At 37.5% G+C, this 16,144-nt stretch overlaps 1 protein-coding gene across 6 annotated transcripts in view; it reads left to right on the forward strand.

Annotated features, from left to right (window-relative positions):
• The window catches only part of LOC127965290 (striated muscle preferentially expressed protein kinase-like), a 73,757-nt gene that overhangs the window by 42,362 nt on the left and 15,251 nt on the right, over positions 1 to 16,144 (forward strand). For all 6 annotated transcript variants that reach the window (XM_052566045.1, XM_052566040.1, XM_052566041.1 and 3 more), the window contains 18 exons: positions 153 to 1,714; positions 1,862 to 2,005; positions 2,333 to 2,515; positions 5,272 to 5,447; positions 6,327 to 6,415; positions 6,539 to 6,714; positions 8,035 to 8,295; positions 8,935 to 9,093; positions 9,167 to 9,356; positions 10,162 to 10,391; positions 10,533 to 10,652; positions 11,222 to 11,326; positions 12,876 to 13,082; positions 13,177 to 13,300; positions 14,033 to 14,205; positions 14,293 to 14,405; positions 15,044 to 15,212; positions 15,918 to 16,017. In XM_052566045.1, coding sequence (XP_052422005.1) covers positions 153 to 1,714; positions 1,862 to 2,005; positions 2,333 to 2,515; positions 5,272 to 5,447; positions 6,327 to 6,415; positions 6,539 to 6,714; positions 8,035 to 8,295; positions 8,935 to 9,093; positions 9,167 to 9,356; positions 10,162 to 10,391; positions 10,533 to 10,652; positions 11,222 to 11,326; positions 12,876 to 13,082; positions 13,177 to 13,300; positions 14,033 to 14,205; positions 14,293 to 14,405; positions 15,044 to 15,212; positions 15,918 to 16,017 — 4,281 coding nt within the window. The remainder of the gene's footprint in view (positions 1 to 152; positions 1,715 to 1,861; positions 2,006 to 2,332; positions 2,516 to 5,271; positions 5,448 to 6,326; positions 6,416 to 6,538; positions 6,715 to 8,034; positions 8,296 to 8,934; positions 9,094 to 9,166; positions 9,357 to 10,161; positions 10,392 to 10,532; positions 10,653 to 11,221; positions 11,327 to 12,875; positions 13,083 to 13,176; positions 13,301 to 14,032; positions 14,206 to 14,292; positions 14,406 to 15,043; positions 15,213 to 15,917; positions 16,018 to 16,144) is intronic.

Raw genomic sequence — 16,144 nt, forward strand, 5'->3', positions numbered from 1 at the left:
AAACACATGTAGACGGTCCCATTTAAGGTCCCATATCAGAGAAATTAGCCTCTCTGGCCCCTCTTCCAAAGTCGTCATCCAAACAGTTGGGCTCCTCCCCTTGCATAACCCCATACTCTAACAGAACATTTCCCTCAAACACCTTCTTTTAGGAGCCCATCTGAAGAAGTTTTGAGGGAATCTCCCCCTCAAGTCCTACCACCCCCTTCCCCCAAAATTGGCCGCTCTACTGCCTCTCCTTTGCTCAGCCGTTCTGGTTCATCCCCTGCCACACCCCTAGCCCCACGCAAGAAAGTTGTCGTGCCGACTGAATATCAAGACACAGTACCAGGAGAGTTTGAGGAGAAGATAAAGCAACCCAAATCCTCAGGCATGTCTCAGAGTAGTGCTCAAGACTCTCGACCCCAAACACCTGTCAGCGAATATTCCCGTAAGGAACTTACACCTCGACCTTCACCAAAACTGACAAGAGCTAGCTCCAAGATCTTCGAGAAAGTGCGTGTCTTTGAAGAGCGCAGAAAAAGTATCGATAACCCAGAGGGATCTATTTCGGGACGTTCTTGGGCTGGATTTAACAGAGCATCATCTATTGACTCTGATGAAGGAGGGAGCCGGTTGGGGATCTCGAGGGAGAGCTCCAAAGAAGACCTTCGTGAGGCTCTGAAGGCAGACGCAGCCCATAGAAGGACCATGTTCAAACAACGGGCTTCTTCCCTGGAGGACAGACCCCATTACTCCCAAAAGGTGCAGGACATTGAGAACAAGTTCACAGAGGAGCTCCAGCGCATCAAAAAGCTTGTCGGTAAACCACACATGAAGAAATCTTTCTCAACAGAGCAGCTCTCTACTTCTCACAGGAGCAGGCAGCCTATAAGGAAGGTAGAGCCCATCCCACCTCAGGTTCTTCAAAAGCTGCAGGAACGAGAGCGTGCTCAGCGAGAGCAAGAGATGAGAGAGAGAGAGCAAGCCAAGGAACGATCACCTCCAAAATCACCCTCACGCAGACGAAAAGACCAGCTGGCACAAAAAGTTGAAAGCGATCGGTCTGTCCCAACCACCAAGGTGGTAAGCACATTTGGACAAGAACCATCACCTCCAGAGGCCATGTCACTCTCTGATTTACCTGGCCAAAGGTCTCCAAGACTTCGGGGCCCAAGCCCAAGCAGAGATAGTACCCGAAGGTCTCCAACTGTAGAGATCACATCCATGGCTGAAGAGCGCTCTCGAGGCAGAGCTGAATCTCCATCCCGAAATGTCTTAGAGATGACATTACGCAAAGTGGAACCAAGACCTGCAAGTCCACTAGTAAAGAGGGTTGTTCGTGTTCAGGAAGTTCCACAAGCAAATGATGAGTCCATGCATAAGAAGACGCCAATAGAGATCTCGCTGAGAAAACTGGAAAGAAGGCCTGAAAGTCCTTTGGTGCAAGGAGAAACTGTAGCTATTCAAGAATGTCCTGTCCAAGCTCCCACCAAACCTCCAAGAGTTTCTTCATCTTCTTCATCTGAGGAAAAGATGGAACTGGATGTGACTCCTCTACCACCAGCTCTAAAGCTCACTATACCAAAAATTATTGTCGAAGAGGAGCCAATGGAGACAGACACACCTGCAGAGAAGACTGATAAGGCTGTAAAAAGTGGCACTGCTAAAGAAGAAAAACCCCAAAGAAGCAGAGGAAGGGGACGCAGACAAAGACCAATGTCCCCTGAATTAGGTAAGTTTAGGCATTTCCAGAGGCATGCAATTCTTTGACCTTGGACTTGACAAATAGTGAGACGAAACCTGATTTGCAATGCACCTCCAATTCAAGTTGAGGAATATCAAATCTATTGGATCTGACAAATATCTTATGCTGTTACAGAATCTTCAGACGACTCGTACGTGTCTGCAGGAGAGGATCCTCTAGAGGCTCCTGTGTTTGAGTTTCCGCTTCAGGACACTGTGGCCTCTACTGGAACAGAGGTTCTTTTAAAATGCATCGTCAGTGGCACCCCTTTCCCAGAAGGTAAGTCCTTTATTTATGCTGTAATAACTTCAAACAGCTCCTTTATCATCTTGCCTATTTGACTTGAAACTGTAATACACTCGAGCATCACACTGATACAGTCTTGGTGTAGTCCCTGTTGACTCTGAATCATTTACTCAAAAATGCATTCTGTAAAGACTTTAACTTACAAGTTGTCAACTATTCAGTATTATGCCTTCAGACAGCAATCCTTGTAGAAAGTTATTTTGAGTCCACATATAAAGGTAATTCCAGAGCATCTCAGAAATAAGACTGCACTTTCAAGCTTCAAAAATTTTGCTACTGGAGGGATTTTTTTTTATACAGTTACATGGAAGAGAGACAACACTGAGATCAAGAACAGTCCAACTCATGTTGTGAAGGTAGAGGGGGAAAGGCACACATTGCTCATCAAATGGACGAAGCCAAGTGATGCAGGAACATACACAGTTACTGCTACCAACGAGGTTGGCGAGATGTCCAGCAGCGCTACTCTTTTCATCAAATCAGGTGAGTGTTTTAGGGCATTCTCACTGACAGCAATTTGTTCTGCTGTTGGTTGACATCCCTACTCAGTCGCAGTTGATGGATCACTGTCTAGGCTCCCATTGTTAGTTGTCTCACTGCAACACTTTTTATTTGCATAAAGCTGAGCTCTGCTCAAGACTGTGGCAATCACCAGTGATAGCTGTCACTCATGATGTGGCAAATCTCCAATTCTCAATGAAAATGAATACATTTACATTTTTCCATACTGTGTGCGTGTTAACATCCTTAATCTTTTTAAGAAGAGTTAGAATTAGGTTTCCTAATTTTCCTAATTTTAAACATATTACTTGCTTTTATCTGGATATTTGGTTTTGAACAATGCAGAAAATGCCTCCAAGTAAATGTTTGGGTAAATATTTTTGAGCAGCAAGGATGTGCATATTGTGTTCGCAGCCTGAGTTGAGGATGTGGGAGTTTGAAGGGTAACGTATGGGATTTTAGAGGAGTGAATTTCAATACCTTCAGATATCTAAGTAGGATCAAAGGCAGTGAGTCACACTGTCAACATGCAGCCCTGCAGGGTGGGGGTTAGCATCAATGTGTTGGTGTTTAAAATCACCCTTAAAGCAACATAGTCATTAAATTAACCATAACACTTTTTTCCTTGCTACCAGCTCTCACATGAGCTCACTGTTTGGTTTTCCAGTGCCTATTCAAACATTTTCTTTGTGCTGCTTTGATTTCTCCGCTCTCTATAAAATCTCCCTAGTTCTCCATACATGGTTCCGTCTGGATGGTTACCATAGCAACCCAAAGGTTAAATTAAACATATGAATGGTTTAACTGCATTTTGGCTCATAATAAATTTCAAAAATTTTAAATGTATGTTGACAAATTGGACATTTTAGCAATACACTTTTTAATCAAACAAAAAAAGGAATGAAGTTGCTTTCATTTACTAGTTTTAATAGTTAGTATTATTTCTGTTGTAGTTTAGTTTATTATTTTTATATGTGCATATGGGAATACAGTGAAATATTCAGTACATGTAATATTTACTTGCTGTTTTTAAGATTTGCATTAATTGTGCTGTTTAAATATGGTGAAGCTGAAGACAAATGTTTACTTTGTGGACAATAAAGGTTTTATTTATTTATTTATTTTCTTGTTACTTTTTTCATTGGGTTTTGTTTAACATGTTTTACGATGAATCATTGCAGAAAATGCTAAATAAGACTTATAGTATAAGTATACTATATTTTAATATTCTCCTTCTTCTTCGTTTGTGGTAATGGTTAGAAAGAGAAGCTTTGCCTTATTAGGGCGGTGAATACCGGGGGTATTTTTAGCTCTCCTTCTTCCATGAAACGATCTCCTAATAATCTCATATATAGTGCATCCTTGTGTTACTTATTTGACAGCATGTTGTTAAAACCTGCCATTAAATGTTGTTGCCAACTAGGTCTTTATTTTCCTCAGTGACACACAACAGCTAAATAGTTGCTCTTGAGAAATTTCAAGAACCAGACAGATGAAAGACTTGCATGAAAGTAATTTTCTTTACAGTTCATGATACTATAGTAGGTTTGCTGGGCTACAGAAGAAGCGGCAGAGTTTGTAAGAGGCATATAAATAGGATGGTTGCTATGAGAAGTATTTTATGGCAGTTCCTTTGACTTGAATGGAAAAAAGGGAGGACATCTACATCTGTTTGTGCTGATGTAAATGTGAGAGGTAGTGTCTTATTGAAAGTGAGAGAGCCAGAGGGAAAGAGCAAGAGAGCGTACGGAAGACATAGTGTCTGCACCAGTTGAAATCTGGGGGCATTCACTAAGGTGCTGACATATATTAACAAAACACTGTCGGGACTGAACATGCGCTGATGCCTTCGGTGTTGGCTTAGTACATGGCTAAGGTCTGGCTGAAGGAGCAGGGCCAGGTAGGTTTGTGTTCAAGAATTTGCATGGTGGGTTTCCAAAAAATGGTTCAGTATTACAGAACTTGACCAAGCTTTTATTTTGCTATTTTTTGTTAAGGTACTTTTGGATGCTTTGTTTGTCTTAAAAGTTTAATTCTTTTTTTTTTCTTTAGCAAAAAGTGAAAGTAACCACTGCCTTTGAGCCGTTTGGTGTTCTTAAAAATTGTACTGCTTTGAAATTAGAATCATACCCGGGTTCATGGTAATATATATGCTCTAAGCTTCTTGTAAGAAGAGACACCGTGTCTATTTTTTTCTTCTGGTACATGCATCGCTGAGTCTCACCGAATGCCGTGGCTTCAGGCCTCTCATGGCAAAGGGTTTCATATGTTTACACATGTACCTCACTTAAGGAATGAGACTCAGTTCTGTAGCTTATTTCTGTATGTCCATTTTTAAATTAACATCAGCAGTTTAGCTTTACATTGAATAGATATGAAATGGCTGGACCAGCACGGTTTTCTTTCTGTTTGTTGAAACAGGAAGTTGAAGTAGATCTACAGAAGTGTTACTGGGTCAAATAGCCAATAGCTTTTAGTTTACATCACAGCCATGAACCTAAATGCTACTTAATATACTTAATATAAGTTGATGACCAAGGTAAGTTGTCAATATTTAAACCAGTTAAGCTATCCGTGATTTTGTTATCAAATAAAAAATCATATTGTTCTGCAAATGTTTTTATTGAGATGAATGTTGACTATACTTGTTAAAGGTTGCCCAAATGAAGAGATGTAAACATGCAAATCTATTAGTATTGCTTGTAAATCCACTCCAATCCCATTGGTATTTCTCACAGAGCCCAGTCAGGACCAGCGTGGGAACCTTGGTGTACCCATGGATGTCAGCAGTCCCATCACATCTGATGAGGAGTACCTCAGTCCTCTTGAGGAGGGGATGGATTTCTCCTCATACAGGGGACCTGAGCCGAGGAAGATTGTGGATACTCGATTCAAGGAGCCTCCATCCTTTCAGGTATCAGAGAATACCAAAATATTCAGTGTTGCCAGATATTGCTACTAAAACAAACAAAAAAATGATTTCCAATCTTGTGCAAGTAAGATATTGCTGACTCTAAACTGCTACTTCCAAGTTTATTAACTTTCTACAGTGTTAAATTAAGTGGAATAGACAAGTCCAAAAATGCTTGTAATAGATGGATCTGGCTGCGCCTGCGCCCTCTGAATTCTGACCCCCGCCAGATTATTACCCGCCTAGCAGGCTAATGGTAGGTTTAGGTTTAGGTGTGGGGAGGGGTTAGGATTAGGCAATCAGGTAGCGATTTCAACGAGAGGAGGTAAATTTGGAGTCGTAAATGCTTCGCAGTCATCATTTTGATGCCAAGTATGCTAAACATTCTTGCAAACTGTCTAAACTGAATTATACATTCATATGAGGAGTTTAACAGCAAAGGAAAACATTTTATTTTTGAGCATGAACATTTTACTGAAGTACAAGCCTCATAGCTGGCTACAGGCCATTGTGAACATGTAATCCTCATAATCAAAATCAATTTAAATGTGACCATTCCTATTTATTTATTTTTTATTTTTTTGGAAACATTAAGATCCTGATTAAATTTTGGAATATTTTTGTACGTTAAAATGTTCTTGAAAAAAACATAAGATGGGAGAAAAAATGGTCTTGGGTTCTCTTGCAAAAAAAGAAATGTTGTGTTCGCACTCATCACTGAACTTCATTTTATTTTGATGACAAATGTCTATTAAGCAAAATTTTTCAGGGGAACAGAAAAGTTGCATATATTGCAAAAAAGTTGTGTAATAAAATGCAAAAGCATTGGATTTTTTTTTTTAATCAAATAATAATGAGCCTCTACATTTACCAACATAACAGGTTGTTATTGGAGACCAAACAGTTATAGAGGGTCAAGAGGTGACCATGTCTGTTCGAGTGAGTGGACAGCCTAAACCCATGCTTTATTGGTATGTTCAAATCTAAAATATCTATCTGCCTGTAGATAATTCATGATATAGTTTAAACAGTATGGACTGTTTGCTCATTTTGAAGCATTGTCATAACTACACTTTTATTTTCCTTTGTATCAGGCTGAGAGACAGAGTGACCATTAAAACAGGTGCACGGCATATCGTCCATGAGACAGAGGAGGGCAACTTCGAGATGATAATTAAATCGGCACAGAAGTCAGACTCTGGTGTTTACACCTGCAAGATCATCAATGAGTATGGAACTAAACAGTGTGAGGGCAAACTGGAGGTGAAAGGTAGGGGCTTCAGCTAGTGTTGCGTGGTCTGTATGCATTAAGGAATCACAAGCATGATAAATCATGTAGCTAATACTTTCCTAAAGATTATGTGATTTTTCATTGCTAATATACTTTCTTCTTGCTCAGCTTAATATGCAGAGGCAACTAAGCCATTCCTAAGTTCATTACCGTTGAATTATCACTGTCGTTGAAGTACTTTACCTTATGAGCCGTTTGTAGCTTCCTCAACACTGCTTATCAACTTTTGAATATTTAATAAATCGATTTCAGCAGCTGATTTCAGTTTTTCAATGTAAGTCAGTGAATGTGTTCGAATGCATTATGTTAGTAGTTTTTATATGAAGACAGAAAAAAATTGTGTCATGGTTTAAAATAATGTGATTTCTTTTTTTCCAGCAGTTGTACAATTTTCTCTCAATCAATTCTATGTATTAAATACAGAATTTTAATGAAGTCTTGCATTTTAAAACATACTTCAGGCGTGCTGAATGATTAACAGGTTTTGCAGTTAATTTAGTAAGTCAGTATCAGTGTTTTGTTAAAATATAATTTATATAATATTAAATTATATTTAATATATACTATACTATTCAAAAGTTTTGGGGCCAGTAAGATTTTATTTTATTTTTTTAAAGGAAAGAAATTAATACTTTCATTAGCACCAAATCAATGTTAGAATGATTTCTGCATTTCAGATTTTCTGCTAAAAAGTCAGCTTTTCCATCACAGGAAGAAAATATATTTTAAAATGTATAAAAATAGAGTTATTAAAAATCTATATATTTTTAAAATATAATATAGATATTAATATTATTAATCTATATTAATATATATATATATATATATATATATATATATATATATATATATATATATATATATATATATATATATATATATATATTTTTTTTTTTTTTTTTTTTTTTTTTTTTTACTTTTTTTTTTTTTTTACTTTTCAATCAAATAAATGCACCCTTGGTATAATGTGCATAAATTTAGCCTTGGCATAATATACATTTCAAGAGCACCAAAAAACAGAGTCTCAGACCAGGCAATTTGGAATTCTGCGTATAATTTTGAGCTGATCCGTACTGAGCCATGAGAGGATTATGCTGACAGACAACGTATTAGCATATTCTTCTAATATATCTGCTCTGCTGTACAACACAAGCTATTAGCAGACTATGTCTTCTATATCTGCAGCAGATTAAACACATGCAAAGACTCTTGTGTGCTTTTAACTTAAGCTCTGGATTTCCTTATATGGGGTGTTTTTCTTCACCACTCTTTGGTAGATCCTTATCATTTTTCTTCCAGCTCGTCCAATAGAGCCAGGCCTGGCCATCATTCGGCCAGTGAGGGACGTGATGGTGAAGGCAGGGGAGACTGCCTTGTTCGAGTGTCATGTGATCGGCCCGCAGGACACAGATGTTGATTGGCTGTCAGATGGGAAACTCATCCAACCAGCTCTGTTGGACTGTAAGATGCACTTTGATGGGAAAAGGTGCAGGCTGCTGCTTAACTCTGTACATGAAGATGACAGTGGAACGTACACCTGCAAACTGAGCACAGCTAAAGGTGAGCAGCTTTGGAATTGGTCCACTTGGTTTGTTTTATACACTAATATATCATTCTTCTACAAGTCTCATTACATTAAACCAGTCATACTGTGTTATGAGGAATTACATTTTCTTGGCTTGGTGTAGCACCTGCTACTCTGCATATTATTTTCGATTTTTTTGAACATTGGAAATAAGCAACTGAATTTATTTTTTAACAATCATCATGATTATTTCATTTCATTGTATTATTAAGTGGATTGTTGTGCTCAGAAATCTTAAAGGGATAGTTCACCCTCACACTCATGTTATTTAAAAACAGTATCACTGTTAGATGATGTTTCAACTGTCAAACCCCCAAATTGATAAGGCTGTCCAAAACAAGAATGCATGGACAAAATAAACACATTTTTCTAAATATCTTTTAAGTCATACAGGTTTGGAACTACATTAAGGCGTGATCTAATTTTTGAGTGAACTGCCCCTTTAAACATGCAGTAGCAACAAAAGAAACAGCCCACTTTATGCCAATAAATAAACATGTTCCTAAGGTTATAAGTATGACCCTTTTTTACAAATGTTTCATGATGTGATCAGTGCATATTGCAAGCCACTTATTAAACTGTCTATTTCACTTAACATGTCATGTGATTTATAGAGGAGCTGACCTCTAGTGCCAAGCTAAAGGTCGTAGCATCCATAGAGCCCCTCTTCACCCGTAAGCTGGATGTACTAGAAGTTATCGAGGGTCGTAATGCTCGATTTGACTGCAAGGTCAGCGGGACGCCACCTCCACGGGTCATCTGGAGCCACTTTGGTATGACTCTGATTCCCTCGAGTGCCTCCTAGTGTCAGTCCTGGTTTAGTCATGTGTGTCATGTCTTCAACAGATCATCCGCTGGAGGATAGCGAAGACATTCGGATCTTGAAAGAAGGAGGACGGCACTCGTTAATCATCTCTCATGTTAGTAATGAAGATGAGGGTCTCTACACAGTAGTAGCACGGAACTCACACGGGGAGGCCGAGTGCGCAGCGGAGCTGTATGTGCAGGAGCCCAGACCAGCAATTTCCTCTCAAATGTATGAGCTTTTGACTAATGATTCACTCAGAACTTGTTTAAAAGTTGTTTAGTTCACCCAAAAACATTAAGTTCTTCTTCTTTTGCAAGATATAAACTTAGAACTGTGCAGTTCTGAGAGAAAAAGAGTTATGAGATTTAAACTAGCAATTTCCAGGAAAAAGAAAACATTTTGACAAGTCACCATAAGTAATAAGAAATACAAAAATAAAAAGATTATTGTGTCTTTTTCTTACAATTCTAAGAAAATAGTCAGAATTGTGAGACATCGACTCGACTTGTGAGACATCGAATTTTGAGATATAAACTTGCAATTGCAAGAAAAACGTCAAGTCGCATGAAGGAATAAGGAATAAAAAATAAAAAGGTAATTGTTAATTTTAATCTCACAATTTTGACTTTTCTCACAATTGCAAATTTATATCTAACAATTCAGAAAAAAAACTGAATTGTGAGGATTAAAAAAACCAAATTACCACAATAAGCTTCCATACGTATGGTGCTATTTTGTCCATGGAACACAAAATGAAAAATTTTGAAGAATCATTACATATTTTGTTTCCATATAAGGATAGATCAGTGTGGCTTTTTAGTTCCAAAAACACCACAATGTTATCCATATGACGTGCACCATATTCCAAATCTTTTGAATGGATACGATAGCTTTGTGCATGTACAAAAACAGCATTTTAAGATGACAGTTTTCATTTTCTGGGGAAGCATCAAAGGACTAAAATCCCAAAACTGTTCTCTAATGGAAACATTTTTGCACAAAACATAACTTCTTGATGGTTTATCTTTAATAGAGCAAAGCTGGAAAAAATGCCCTCCATTCCCGAGGAACCTGAGGTGCCTGAGAATGAGGTGGAACGATTCACCATGCCTGACTTTGTCAAGCCGCTCTATGATCTGGATGTAGTTGAGGGCAGAGAGGCTGTGCTCCGGTGCAAAGTTGCTGGCCTGCCGTATCCAGCCATAATCTGGTTTCACAATGGCAAGAGGATTGACAGCACAGAGGACAGAAAAATGACACAGTGTAAGTTAGTTGATAATATAATTCAATTCTCATACAGTCTGCTAAGCTTTTCCGGAAAGCACACCCTGTGGAAATGATAGTGTGAGCGGTGGGAATAGCAGGAACATGAAGTGTTTATTCTCTCTGTTGTCTCTTCTGTAGTCAGAGATGTTCACAGCCTGGTGATCCGCTCTGTTTGTCATGCCCACGGAGGAGTTTACAAGTGTGTCATATCCAATAAGGTGGGCAAGGCCACCTGCTATGCCCATCTTTATGTGACAGGTGAGTTTAATATCAATTCCTTCTGCTAGCTATGTTTGACAACTTGAATATATTAGAAAAAAGTGCATCTTAAAAAGAACTTAAAAAGCTTAAAAATTCTTTTTTTTATGTATATTATATTATTATTTATTATAATAATATTTTGGCCACAATATGAACATGATTTCAAAGATGAACGATGAACATGCATATCACACAAGTTCCCTGAGAAAAAAACTAAAAATAGATTAATTGATATAAAATAATAAATACATTTTATATAAATTCTTATATTTATTTAAAATTATTTTTAAAATCCTTTTCTGGTAATTATTCAAAATTAACTGGTCAAATGATGTTTTAAAAAATATTTTTCTTTGAATTTGCAGTTAAATGCTCCTAAGTTAGCTGCCTGGTCAGCGTCATATAACCACAGCTTATTTTTGTTTTAGTTTTTTCACATGCCAGACTGTTCAAAGGAATACTTTAATTTATTTTAAGGCTGAAGCATATGTGTGCATGTGTGAAAAATAGCAATAGACTCCTCTGGCAACAAATAAATATTCTGACTGACACTCCTGCCGTTTTAGACATCCTTCCTGACCCGCCAGATGGGGGCCCAGTCATTGAGTCCATCACTGGCAAGACTATCACGCTAAGCTGGAAGAAACCCAGAAGACTGGATCCGTCCATTGGTATAATTATGCATGTTATTTATGCATATATTTATTTAATTTAAAAAGTCTTCTTGTACTGTAACATTCTCATTTAAAGGTTTGAATTTCCCCAAAGGAACATTTTAATTGGTCAGTGGTTGCTCTTTTCGTAGCTGTAGGATTATAGAGTTCCCAGTTATGTTTCATGTAAATATCCATTGTTTTTCAGATGCTTCTCTAAAATACTTAAAATAGACACAAATGTTGACATATCTCAATCTCTAAAGGCAAATTTGAAATTATTAGGTGAAGCAAGGCTCTTAAAATTGAAGTGTGTCATTTTTGCACTGCTAATTGCACCAGAACTGATTAGGTTCAACCAATAATGTGAGTTTGGGAAAGGTCTTTCTGTTTGTGACCAGTGGCTCTCTTCGTAATCTTATTCTTGGAGAAATAGAGATATTAAACGATTAGTTTGACAATAAAGGAAAATGCTGTTGTCTTTCATGTCATTTCAATGAATAGAAACCCATGCTTTCAAGCTTCAAAAATGATTCAAATGCACTGCAGAAGCATAATAAATATGGAACTTTTGCACTGTATTTTAAGTCTTCTAAGCCCATATTACAGCTTTTTGTAACAAAAATTATAGATTTTTTAGAAATGTGATGATAAATTACACAATTGTCATTTTTGGGTGATTTTTTTTTTCTCGTTTGTGAACCTGGACCGGAAAAAAAAAAATGTTAAATAGGGATGTAAGCAGAATAAATAAGCCTTCAGTTGATGTATGGTTTATTAGGATTTGACAATATTTGGCTGAGATACAACTATTTGAAAATCTGAAATCCGAGGGTGCAAAATATTTCTAAATATTGAGATAATCACTTTTAAAGTTGTCCAAATGTAGTTCTTTACAATACATATTACTAATAAAAAATTAAGTTTTGATATATTTACGCTAGGAAATTTACAAAATATCTTCATGGAACAAGATCTTTATTTAATATCCTTATGATATTTGGAAAAAGGAAAAAAAACTATATCTTTGACCCTTACAATGTATTGTTGGTTATTGCTACAAATATACCCATGCTACTTATGACTAGTTTTGTACTCCAGGGTCACATTTGTGATCTTTATTTCCAAAAGTCACTCTATTGGCATCCTCTCTTACACTAAATGTACTCTCTCAGCATACAGTAAATATTGATAGAGCAACAGTGTGGTGACGCTAGTTGGATAACATCACAGATGATTAATCTGACCTCCTCTTATTTCCTTAACACATTTCCAAGTATGGCCACCAGCTAAATATAGAATACTAGCACTGTGGTACCGTAACATTTTATTTATTGCTCTCCAACAGATATTCTATGTCTTGGTGATGATGTTGTTGGAAACAATCATAGATTTACTGCTGAATGACTGCCTGAGCCATAAAATTTGAGTGTCCTTGTTCCATATTGTCTAAGCGCTGTTTCCTCTCTTTGTAGTGTATTTGAAACATGTATCGGAAGTAATCAGATTTCCTTTTTTAGTTTTGGCTTTCAAACTTAACAAAAAAATATTTCGATTTGATTTCCAGATCCTAGCTCCCTGATGTATGCTGTGCAGCAGCAAGCTCTAGGGTCGATCCAGTGGACCATCATCGCCTCTTGCCTGAAACAGACCATCTATACCATTACCAATCTATCTAAAGGTGTCCGCTACGCCTTCAGGGTGCTATCAATCACCAGCAAGGCCTTTAGCAAGCCATCGCCTGCCACCGAGCCAGTGCAGCTGCTAGATAGAGGTATGCCTCAGCAGACAAGGACAGACACATTCAGACAGGTCAATGAGATGTATGAGTTACTGCTAGAGACTGGCTTTTATTTCTCCGTCTGCAGGTCCGTACCTACAGGAGGCTCCTATAATCATTGACAAGCCGGACATTGTGTATATGGTGGAGAAGCAGCCCTTAAGCATCACAGTCACTCTCAACCACGTCAATGCATCAGTCACATGGAAGAGGTATTTAGCATTTTGATTGCATTGAATCATTTTGGAATGGTTACGTATTTGCTATACTTTATAATTATTGTATTACACTGTATTAGTATTCCCTCAAATATTTTTGTTAGGGTTTGTTCAGAATGCCTAAACAGTTTTCTCTGTGTTATACCTGTTTGAATACTATTTTGTTTGTTGTTGCATCCATTCGGTTATTTGTTTCTTGTATCTATTAATTTGCATAGTCATATAACCTGAAATGTGACCCTGGTCCACAATACCAGTCTTAAGTGTAAATTTTTTTCCAAATTGAGATTTATGCATCACCTAAAAGCTGAAAACATAAGTTTTCCATTGATGTATGGTTTATCAGGATCAGACAATATTTGGCCGAGATACAACTATTTGAAAATCTGGAATCTGAGGGTGCAAAAAAATCTAAATATTGAGAAAATCGCCTTTAAATTTGTCCAAATGAATTCTTAGCAATGCATATTACTAATCAAAAATTAAGTTTTGATATATTTACAGTAGGAAATGTACATGGAACATGATCTTAACATAATATCCTAATGATTTTTTTTGTACCAATACAATATTTTTTGGCTATTGCTAAAAATATACCCCAGCGATTTAAGACTGGTTTTGTGGTCAAGGGTCACAAATATCAACACAATCCTTTTGCTTTTGCAAGGACATGAATGTAGTTGACCAAAAAGAAAGCTATTAGTTATTCTGCCTTCATATTTACAGAGGGGCAGTGACATTGTCTAACAGACCGGGTCTGTATGAGTTGAGCATGCCTGATGATGACCAGCATACACTGATGCTGTGCAAGGTAAAGAGCAGTGATGTCGGTCAGCTCACGTGCATCGCCAGCAACAAGTATGGCAGTGACACCTGCACCCTAACCCTGGAAATGGCAGGTATGTTGCTGTGGACTGATTACAAACTGGATGTGTTTCTGTTATTATTGCACATAATCTGAGTCTCATTGATTTCTCTGTCTCTAGTGGCGCCGACTTTTGAGACCATCATGGAAGACCTGGACGTGAATGTAGGCGAGACTCCTCGTTTTGCGGTGGTGGTTGAAGGAAAGCCCGTCCCAGACATCCTCTGGTATAAGGTGTGTGTTTTGTTGTAGAAAATAGCTTTTGAGGATTTATGTTCTATTAAATATGGTTCTCTTTTGATGAATCTACATTTGTGACAGTGAAAACCTATAATACTTAACAAACTCGTAGTTTGCGAACATGGAATATAAATAGTAGTAAAAAAAAATGTGCCCATTTAATTAGAAGCCAAAAATTCTTTCTGTTTCACCATAAGCCATTCCTGACACTCATGCTGAGGCAGATGTATGTTGTTTTCATATCAGTTCTAGTCACTTGAGAGTTTAGCTGAGGGATCATCTCTTTTTTATCTCCCATGTACACCTGGAAAAACTTACTTTAAAGGTAGATCTGACTTTTATTCAGATCTTGAGGTCAAACCACGTCAGCCCCTTTTCCACACGCAGGTCTCTCACTAACACTGCTTGCCTGATATTTCCTTGAGCCATGTCCCTGAGAGCATTATCACATCCTGTAAATCATGCTAATTTATGCTTTGAATGGTACCGTTGGATATTTCATCTCCTGCCTCAAGGCTTTGCCTTCTATTTAATTCGTCACTACCCTGTTCACCTCAAACCCACACAAAATAATTTTAAATTCAAATCACAGCAGTTGGATGGCCACTCAGTTGTTTTCCTCTGACTTTCAGGGAGACACCCTGCTGTCCGAAAGCAGCCATTTCACATTTGTGTACGATGACAATGAATGTTCTCTAGTGGTACTGAACACTCAAGCAGATGACTCAGGAGTTTACACCTGTACTGCTAAGAATCTGGCTGGTTCTGTGTCCTGCAAGGCTGAGCTGACTGTCCACATCGGTAAGCACTTTCACTTTAATGAAGGAGGTTGTGTTTCTGAGCATGTTGACTCACCACCACCTTACTGCAACCTCATGTCCTAACCAGGTGAGATGGAATAAAGGGATACATCCAGCACTGTCAAGGGGCCAAAGATAACATTTTGTACGGGTGATTCCCTTGTGCATCTCCAGTTCCAATGAGTTTCTGAATTATACTATTGATTTCCTTAAGATTATGATTATGAATTTCGTAAAATATCAGTCAAATATCAAAAACTCTGAAAATTGTATCAGATATACTTAATGAGAAATATTAAGTGTAAAAATGTATTTAACATGCATAACATATAAATTATTTTTTTTAAGTATTTTTTTTACAAAACGTTTTGTTCTAAAGCAACTTTATAGAAAATAATGTTAGCAAAACACAACAAAACAATCATACAATAAAGTTTTCAAACAATTTATCTACGTACTCTATGCACACTTGAAAGAAAAAAAAAGAAATACATGTGTGGATAAAATAAACAATGCACATTTATTTTATTTATTCAAATATATTTTTTTGTGTATATTAAAATGGTAATGAAAGTGTTTAAATGTTTCAGAAAAATGTGAAACTGAGTTTATTTAACACACAGTGCATGTGTAGCCTGATCATAAAAAAACTTGCCAATTCATTTGACTAGCTTTTAGAAATTAACTTTGTAATTTCTGTGTCTAGCTAAAGAGTACAAAGACGACCCCATGGAGGACGAGGCGTCCATCTTAAGAAAAATGCGTAGGCTCACTGATTACTATGACGTGCACAAGGAAATTGGGAGGTGAGTCATCCGCCCGGAGCCTCACTTGGACATGCACCATTTATCTCTAATGATTTCCTCTGTCTGCCTAGAAACTTAAAAAGCAGACTCCATCAGCATTTGTTGATGACAGATCTCAGGTCTTCTG

The sequence above is a fragment of the Carassius gibelio genome, chromosome B9, assembly GCF_023724105.1.
Source record: "Carassius gibelio isolate Cgi1373 ecotype wild population from Czech Republic chromosome B9, carGib1.2-hapl.c, whole genome shotgun sequence".
NCBI lineage: Eukaryota > Metazoa > Chordata > Actinopteri > Cypriniformes > Cyprinidae > Carassius > Carassius gibelio.